The sequence below is a fragment of the Macrobrachium rosenbergii genome, chromosome 2 (genome assembly GCF_040412425.1).
Source record: "Macrobrachium rosenbergii isolate ZJJX-2024 chromosome 2, ASM4041242v1, whole genome shotgun sequence".
NCBI lineage: Eukaryota > Metazoa > Arthropoda > Malacostraca > Decapoda > Palaemonidae > Macrobrachium > Macrobrachium rosenbergii.
Window position 1 is genome coordinate 88,271,799 of NC_089742.1, and position 9,547 is coordinate 88,281,345.

The 9,547-nt window shown below is 43.0% G+C and overlaps 1 protein-coding gene across 1 annotated transcript; it reads left to right on the top strand.

Moving 5' to 3' along the window:
* Nucleotides 1–8,030: 8,030 nt before the first annotated feature.
* Nucleotides 8,031–8,684, top strand: LOC136843514 (high mobility group nucleosome-binding domain-containing protein 5-like). The gene has a single exon (XM_067112051.1). The coding sequence runs from the start codon at nucleotides 8,031–8,033 to the stop codon at nucleotides 8,682–8,684; it is 654 nt and encodes a 217-aa protein (XP_066968152.1).
* Nucleotides 8,685–9,547: the final 863 nt, after the last annotated feature.

Below are 9,547 nucleotides of genomic sequence, written 5' to 3' on the forward strand. Positions count from 1 at the left end.
GGCGCTGATGGGGCGCGCCGACGAGAGTCAGCACGCTCAAACGCTGGTTACAGCGCCGTGTTTAGGCCGCTAAGGCGTTTTTGGAGAAACCCTGGAGCCAAGACTGAGTCTGGTGTGAGTCCTAATGGCTCGGGATACTCCGGGGTCACCACTGTAAGGTGTCAAAGAAACGAGCAGGTAAAGGTTACTGCTGGTTTATTACAGATCCAGGCGGCTTATATTGCGGCCGACTGACGCCGGGCCGTGAGAGACAATGGAATTGACTGTGACCTGAGGTCGAAACAATAAATAATAATATACAGTGAACAAGTACGAATTACAATACGAAACATACAGAGACACAATATAGATACAGTCTTGATGCCTGTGAATGAAGAAACATGTGATACACAATGTGTGACATTCGTATAAATACCATAAAGTAAAAATGATAAAAATGCGTGACCTGGCACGTTTTAGGCGTGACTAATTTAGCTTGAAGAAAACGGGAAGTCACCAAAGAAAACAAGCTCAGCGGAGACTTAATTAATGGCGCCGCCAGAACACTATCCTGGCGCCGGGTGGTGACTTTACAAGTCTTCCTAATGTAAAGGATGGACGGTTTGCATATTGTGTAGCAACAAATGACAAATTTTTATGTAATTTGTATTTCTCCTATCTATACAAACCTGAAGTCCTTTACAGTTTTATGCTCACCTCATGCCACCCCTCAATCTGTTACCTGGGCAGAAAGGCAAATTGGAATGTTTACATCCGGGTGGGCGGGACTCCCACCAACCGAACTGTAGTTAACCGTTAATGGATGGGTATGATCATATGAGGATCTATAAGAGGTTTTGAGCGATGGACGGGCCAACTCATATGATATGAGTATTAATATTACACGCCATACAATTTTGGTGAATTTAGCGGGAAAGATGTTCATATCACTTCAATGGTCCATAAATGACTTACGGCAACTGTAGTAGCTCAGCACAGGACAGAGGGGGGAATGTATTGCCCTCTCTATCCCATGACGCCTTTTTTTTTTATTTGCTCATAAATATACGCATGGATTGCTGTTGGTTTTAGTTCTCATCATTTATGATATGTCAGCTATAACTGTAATTTTACAAAGAAAAGTGCAAAGAAATATTAGGAAAAACATGTATGCCTCACAAAAAAGTACTGCATCTCCCCATCTCAGTAAATCTTGTAAATATTTTACAATAAATATACCCAGAATTTGTTACTGATTTTAGTTCTTATCTGTTACAATATTGTGTGAGCTGTAATTGTAATTTTACAAAATAAAATAAAATAAATTATTAGAAAAACATGTACTGTATACCTGTAAAATTAGCATATTTTTACTAGTGTCTCGGAAAAGAGGCCAGGCACAGAGAGTTTTCATAATTTTTTGTTTGTGATGTCGTTTTTCTAGTACAGAATCCCCTCTCCATAAGACCAAACGAAATAAATGGCAGTCGTAAATATTCACTTTCAACTTCCCGTGGAAGGTAAAGAAAATTTTTTAGGATTTTTTTTCCACCATGTGCATTTGCATATCTTCCTCTTTCCACTGAAGTGTTTTTTTTTTCTTAAATTGGCCAACCTTAAAGTTTGCCCGGTCTGGGGGTGTGCTTAATATATATTTAGCCTGTCCCTTAAGGGTTAACTGCATAACCATCTTGTTCAAAGCTATACGGCCATTTCAGCTTTGCTGAAAGTAATTCCTAATGTAAAGGACCTCAGTTTTGTATAGTTAGGAATAATACTAATTACTTCAAAAAGCTGTTATTTTTGTTTCCATTCTCAATTATTCCTGTAGGGGATTAGTGCCATTGTGAGACTTCAAGAAAAATCAGGAGTGAAAGACTGATTCTTTGTTATTCTCGACGGGTGTTTATAAGACAAGAAGCGGACGGAAAGGCAGTGGGCGACCCGAGGCCTCCTGCTGCGTCCATACATGATTTGTGTTTTCTGACAAGCATAAAAATACTTACAACATTTGTCACATGGCATATAAAAGGTAGATATACATATCGTCAGAAAGGCTGTACACAGATGCATAAGATGAGGCACACAAAGAATCTGAAATAAAGACAGATAAAATACATGACGTGATTAATGTACATCTGAAAAGGGAAACACGAGGAAAGAGAGGCACGATTTGTTGCCCTTACAAATAGTCCCCCCCCACAAGACAATAATTAGAGGAGCAATTATTGGATGAATCAATATTAATCGTGTCTTTCTCGCTGCATCAGTTGACAATGCAGGTGCATGAGTGGGCTACCAGCTGTCAGTCAGATACATTCCAGGCAAGAGGAATGTAGTGGCAGACAAACTCAGTCACCAGGGTCAAGTGATGGGGACAGAGTGGTCCCTTCACATGGACATTGTGGAAAGGCTATTTGATCTTTGGGGGCTCCCAGTGATCGCCCATTGATCGACCTGTTTGCCACCCAGCACAACAGGAAGCTCCAGGTGTTTTGCCCCATTGTCCCCAACCCATGATGGGCTGCAGCAGAGGATGCCTTTCAACACCCATGGGACAACCTAGATGCTTAAGCCTTTCCACTGTTATGTCTGCTCCATCAAGTGATCAAGAGGGTGATCATCACCAGGAACCTCAGAATGATCCTGGTGGCTCCCAAATGGCCACATGCCGCATGGTATCCGGACCTGCTAACTCTTCTCGTTGTGGCACTGAGAGAGATTCCTCCCAGCACAACCTGCTGTGTCAGCCACATGTGGAACGGTTCTGCCAGACCGTGGAGTTGCTTGCACTTCTCGGTTGGAGACTAGCCAGCATCTCTTGCGAACGAAAGGCTTTTCATGCCGCACAGCAACAGAGATGTCTGGATACCTGCAATAGTCCTCTGCAGCAGTCTACCAGGGGAAGTGGGCCATCTTCTGTGGTTGGTGTTGTGGAGAGGGTCTCTCTGGTTGGAGCTACTATTCAGCAGGTAGCAGATTTCCTTGTCTTCCTTTGCTGAGAGAAGCTCCTCTCTGTCTCAGCTGTTAAGGTCTACAGGGCCGTCCTGGGCCTAGTCCTATGCCTGAGAGGCGTAGATATCTCCTCCTCACTGGAGATATCATTGCTGATGAAGAGCGTCGAAAGGTCTTCCCCTCCCAGGGAATTCAGGCCCACTGCGTGGGATGTGACTCTTGTACTCAGGAGCCAGACTTGTGTACCGTGTGGGTCCTTATGAGATTCGTCAGACAGGTATCTGACCCTTAAGACCGTTTTTGCTTGCCTTGGCATCAGCGAAGAGAGTAGGTGAATTGGAGGGACTTTCCTTCGGTGTGAAACACTCAAGGGGATGGGGATCAGTTACTCTCGATTTTGTCCTGGATTTTGTAGCATAAACTCAGAATCTGTCGGTCCCTGATGCCAGATTCGAGTCCTTTATAGTCTCCTCCATAGAGGACTTTGTAGGTGATGATCCAGATGACATGTGTTCTGTTAGAGTGCTGCGGTGCTATCTGGAGAGAACGCACCATCTCCAGCCTGAGTGTCGACGTCTCTTTGTTAGCACTGGCTCGACCAAGGGAGAGGTGTCCGGGAACACTATCTGTTTCTGGCTTTGTGAGACAATCAAATGGGCATACTTCGCATCAGGTGAGGAGGACTCCATTGTGTAATCTATTTGATGTATAGAAACAACCCTTCCCTCTCTCTAGCAAGGGGAGAGAGGGGCAGACAATGCAAACCCTGCTTATACATGGCCTTTCCATTGTCTCTGACACAAGATTCAACCTAACCTTTTTCTTAAATGACGCTGCTTTTATGCTCATTTATTCGAGAAAGTGCCCAGAAGTCTGACAATTGAACATACAGTTCCTATACTTTGTTCAATGGTCAGAGGCATGGTCCTCTTCCTTGCTCTCTTGACCAGGAAGAAGACCTAGGTGTGGTGAGCTACTAGTCAGTTCAGAGACTTACTCAGCTTCCTCCCTCCAAGAAGTAAGTCTTCCTATGTAAAGACCAAAGGGTTTGTATATTGTGTAGGAACAAATGACAGATTTTTAAAGTAATTTTTATTTTTCCTAATTATACAAACCTGAGGTCTTTATAGTTAAATGCCCACCTTATGCCACCCCTCAAGCGGACACCAAGCTGATACTTGGGCCGAAGGTAAAATGGTGCTCCACCGACCGCGTGGGTGGGACTCCCACCCGGTCGTTTGATAGTTAACTACCATACCACCTTGTTAAAAGCTTAATGGCTGGTTCCAGCTACACTGAAGGCAATTCATATTTAAAGACCTCAGGTTTGTATAGTTACGAAAATACAAATTACTTTTAAAATTTGTCATTTTGAACTTTCAGTTCGAGTAGGCTGTGTGGATCCTCAGAAGGCAGTGTGCAGAGTTTCAGAAGTGACTGGCAAAGTGTCAAGAAGAACTTATGGTAGTGATGGTTCTCAGGGAAGGATACTTTGTACCTTTTATTATATTTTTACCCCTGATATATTCTTGATATCTTCTCTTCACACTCTTCACACAGAGAATTTCAGAGTTGGGAGGGGTAGATTGGACAGCTGTTATGCAACGAGGCCATGGAGTCGTGGGCATTTCCAGTCTCAGCAAGTTTATTAATAGTACTCCCTTTTCGATGAATCATACAGTTTGGTCCTGGCGGCCTTTTGGAAGGGCAAAGAATGCTTTCTGTCTTAATGTAGGACATGTACTTCCACATCCCGGTACCCCTTCAGTCAAAGAAAAGTATTCTGTGTGTTTGAATTATAGCAGGATGGATTCATCTGCTTGGTATCAGAGTAGTTCTCTCTTTTTTGAATGACTGGTTTTTTCTCACCAATTTGTTTCTTACGACCTTGAGGGTGAAAATTGTTTTGTGTCTAACCTCAGAGTTGGGCATTTTGTTCAATATTAACTAGTGTATTCTTTTCTGATCCAGTCAATTGTTATCTGCAGGTGAAGATTAGCTCTCTTTTTTTTTTTTTAACAGAGAGATAGACAAACAATTTTCTACCACTTTTGATAACTTTAATGGGTTGGCCAGTAGACCTCAAGAACCTTTACACATCCTCAAATGTCTCAGAGGCAGATTCTGAGAAAAATTTGTTGTCAGGGAGTTGGAAGGTAAACAACCTACAGGTTTTGGCAGTCTGGAATGGTCTTATGCTAGCATAACATCTACTCAGAGACAATACAATCAGTCTTTTCTGACAATTCAACACCCCGATTCTTACATAGGATGATAAGAAGACACAGGTCAAGAGATTTGTTTAGGCTAGCAAAGAAACTTCCTTCACCTTTGGACAGAGCCCAGCAACATCATTCCTTTACCTTGTTTTGTCCTAGGGAAAAATATTGTTATTGAAGACCAACTCAGCTGAAAGGGCAAGGTCTTCAGCCAGATAATCTCCTCTTCCTCAGGTTTGCCAGAAGTTGTGGAACCTCTGGGGAGACTCAAACACCAATCTGTTCATGACTGCCCTAAACACTACTCTCCCAGTTTATTGCCCTCCATTCCAGGATGCTCAGGCATGGGCAGTTGTTACCTTCCTTCAGGATGGTCGAATCTAGACCTTTATGCTTTTCCTCTGTTTGCTGTTTTGAGGGAATGCTCAACAAATTATGAGCTTTGCAGAACACAGGGATGATTTTGATGACTCATTGGTGGCCCCAAAGGGAATGGCTCCCCTAACTTCCTTTCCTGGTGTTTGATGTTCCTTGTCTTCTTCCACTCGGGAAAGACCTTTTCAGACAGTCTTATTTGAGATGATTCCACCAAACCTCCACATGCTTCATCTGATCTCGTGGGGATTGCAATGTCAGTTATGAGCTAGGGGCATTTCTAGCAATCCTTAAGTCTAGAAGGCCATCCACTGTTCGACTTGTGTATCAATAACAGTGGTCAGTTTATTGGTCTTGGTGCTGGTCCAGAGTGATATCCAGCTAGTGATATTCACTAGCTAGCTTGATTTAAGTCCTGCCAGTATCTCAGGTATGCAAAGCAGTTTTCTGTCACAGCGATCAAAGGATACCACTTTACATTGCATTCAGTTCTGAATCATGCTGACTGAAATATCACTCACGATTTAAAGTTTGAAGAGGTTTTTCTATCTTTTGGCTGGAAATTTTAATCTTCCTATCATGGTTTATGATGAAATTTAGATGTAGTCCTCCAGATTTTAACATAACCTCAGTTTGAACCTTTTGATAAGACATCACTTAAGAACTTTAAAGACACCTTTCTTTTAGCTCTTGTTGTGGTAAAGTGTGTTAGTGAGCTTCAAGCCCTTTCTTGTATGTGGGCTTTTTTCTAGTGGCAGCCTCTCTCTTCTCTTTCATTGCTTAGAGAAAAGACAGAAGTGAAAGCCTTCTCAGATCTGTGACAGTGCCTATTAAACTGCTTTGGTAGGTAATGCTGAAGTGGCTGTCTTATGTCCAGTTAGAACTCTTAAGGGTTTATATTAGTGAGCTTCAAGCCCTCTCTTGTATGCAGGCTTTGTTCTAGTGACAACCTCTCTCTTTTCTTTTATTGCTTAGAGAAAAGATTAGAAGTGAAAGCCCTTCCCAGATTTGTGACTGCTTAACTTAACTGCTTTGGTGGGCAATGAAGAAATAGCTGTCTTCTGTCCAGTTAGAACTCTTAAGTGTTTATCTGGACAGACATAAACCTTTAAGAGGAGGAGTTAAGTATTTATCTGTGGTATTAGGAGACAAAACACCCCTATGTCCAAGAATGCTTAAGTCAATGCACACAGAATTGATTCCTGAGCTTTTACCATTTTTGAAAATAATACTCATGGCTTCCGTACCATAAGCACATCTTTATTTTCTTTAAAACCTTTTGCTAGAGAAGGTTGTCGTGCAGTTCAGGGGAGATGTAACTGTTGTTGATTCATATTATTTTCAAAATGTTCAAATTTAGCATAAAGTGTAAAGCCCTTAGTCCTGTCGTTGTGGTGGGGATGCTTTCTCCTAAACCAAATATGATAGTAACCTTGCTTTCTATCTTGTCATTAGTTGTTAGGAAATCCCACTGTTGAATTTTGGGAGCCTGAAGGTAGACACTGGTGTATAGGAGCGCACCGTTATGGAGGAATGAGGTTATTGCATTTGACGACGTCTTGTGTGTGTGTGTGTGTGAGAGAGAGAGAGAGAGAGAGAGAGAGAGAACAACGGCGTACGTGATTGGTGAATGATATCGTTAGAGAGTGTAGTTTTCTTTTGTTTACGTTTTGATTGTCCGTGAGGTGTCGTGTTTCGTTTTTTTGGGAGTGCGCGGAACTGTGATCGTGATCGTGGCGGGAGTCTTGACAGAGATATTGTGCAAAAAGGACGGTTTTCCCAGTAGTTGATCGGAGTTTGGTTGCTTTTTTTTATGTTCAGTTTGTGTGATTTGGTGTTTGGAGGCTTTGTGGTTGGAGTGTTTGTACTTTGGGCGTGTTTTGGGTTTTGGGCTGTTTTGGTTGCGTGATCGGTGTCGTGTAATAGCCTGGTTGTTTTTTTTCTTCAGCTGTGTTCCTAGTGAGGTGAGTTTGAATCTTCGTGGTTGAGTCTTGTTTTGGGTCGTGTTTGTGTACTGGTTGGTTTGTTGTTTTCTTGGTTGTGGACTGTTGTTGTTGGTGGTGAGCGTTGGCATCATCGGCGGTTGTGGTGACTCCGTGACCTCCTCCTGCTTTGGCAAAAGTTCCCGTCCGGAATTCGTAGGCCTAGCCTAGTACGAGGTGAGTGTATGTGCTGTTTTTTTGTTAGTGTGAGTGTGTGGTTGTGAAATCCCGCCACATTATTTGGCGCCCAACGTGGGGCTGTTGTGTATTTACTGTTAGGATTGTTTTGTGGTGGGTAGAGTGAGAGTAAGAGGTCAGGATGAGTGAGATAAAGAAACTGAGAGAGGAACTCCGGGTGGCTAGGGAACTCCAGGGTAGGCTGGAGGAGGAGAATGGGAGACTGAGGAGTGAGAATGAGGAGTTGAGGAGTCAGTTGGAGGAGGTGGGGGGAATGCTAAGGAGTGCAAAAGAAGAAATGAAAGAGGAGATGAAAGAGGGGGTGAAAGAGTCTGAAGAAAGAATGGATAAGAAGTTAGAGTCTGCAGTAAGCAGGATGCAGGAAATGATGAAGGGAATGTTTAAGGAGTTCTTTGGAGAAGGAGCTGTAGGAGGAGGTTCCCCTGGGTCTTGGGATGGGCCAGAAGGGTTGCAGAAGGTAGAGAAGAGTGGAGATGAGAGTGATGGAAGTGATTTAGGTGCAGTAAAGAAGGAAAAGAAGAGAGAGATGCTGGCTAAAGGTAAACGGGAGGACAAGGTTAAGAAAGGGGGTGAGGAAAAGAAGAAAAAAGGAAAGGGGCTTAGGAAGGATGAGAAGAAAGTTGATATTGGGAAATGGGAAAAGAGTAAGGAACAAGAAAAAAGTGAGTTGGATAGTGGAGACTGGATAAGGGTAGTTGAGAAGAAGGGTAAGAAAAGTGCAGTTGGGAGGATGGATGTTAGTGTGGAAGTGGATTCACTGTATTCGGAAGAGTGTAAGAGAGGTCAGAGTGAAACTAGCGGCAGCGACAGTGAGAGTGAGAAAGAAGTACGGAAGGCTATGTATGTGAGAGAAGTGCCACGGTGTGAGAAGTATGAAGAGTATGGAAGTAGGGATAAAGGGATTTTTTCAGGGAGTATGAAGGTTATTGCACGGCTAAATATGGAGAGAATAAGAGGGTATGGGCACGAGAGTTAGGGGGTTTCTTAACAGGGTTTTTGCTGAGTATGTATGGGGTGGTAATGAGTGTAGGTCATGTGTCCTATGAAAGTATTAAAAGTAGGATTATAGAACAGGCAAGAAGGACAAAAAATAGTGTTAAGTATAAGAGGAAACATGATTTCGATGAGGCAAGAATGAATGATGGTGAATCTTTGGATATGTACGTCTGTCGGTTGGAAACATTAGCCAGAAGGAAATTTGGTGATGAGGGAATAAATGAGTGCAAAGAGTTAGTACGAAAGTTGTTGGCGACAGTACCCGAGGGTGTGTATGAGTTCATAAATAGGAAGCGCAAGGAAAAGATGAAGTGGACGAATGAAAGGTTGAGGTGGAATGAAATTTTGGATCTGGTTGAAGACCATGAGGTTGACAGATGCGCGAAAGAGAGTCGGAGTGTTAGCGTTAGGGCAGAGGTACCAGAATTTAGAAGCTATAGGGAAGCAGTTTTGGCAGGACCGAGGTGGGTGGCAGAGCAAGTAGTTGATAGAAGTGTAAACGTAAATAATGCAAATATCAAGGGGCCACAGAGAGATAGAAGTAGTAGTATTGGAAGGGTAGGGTTAGTTAGTTATGATCTAGGGCAGAAATGTTATAGGTGTGGGAAAGTGGGGCATAAGAAAAATGAATGTCGGTGGGCATTGGGAGCTTGTTTTGGGTGTGGAGAAACGGGGCATTTGGTGAGTGAATGTAAGAAGGTTAGGGGTATCAAGTGTTATAGGTGTGGGCAGATAGGACATATAGCCAGTGGCTGTCGGGGTACCCATGGGGGCATAATTTGTGGTAACTGTGGGCAAAATGGGCATTATGCCAGGGTGTGTAAGGAAGACCTTACAGACCTT

Coding starts and splice junctions, on each gene's coding strand:
- LOC136843514 (XM_067112051.1), top strand. CDS start 8,031: ATGGATAAGAAGTTAGAGTCTGCAGTAAGCAGGATGCAGGAAATGATG.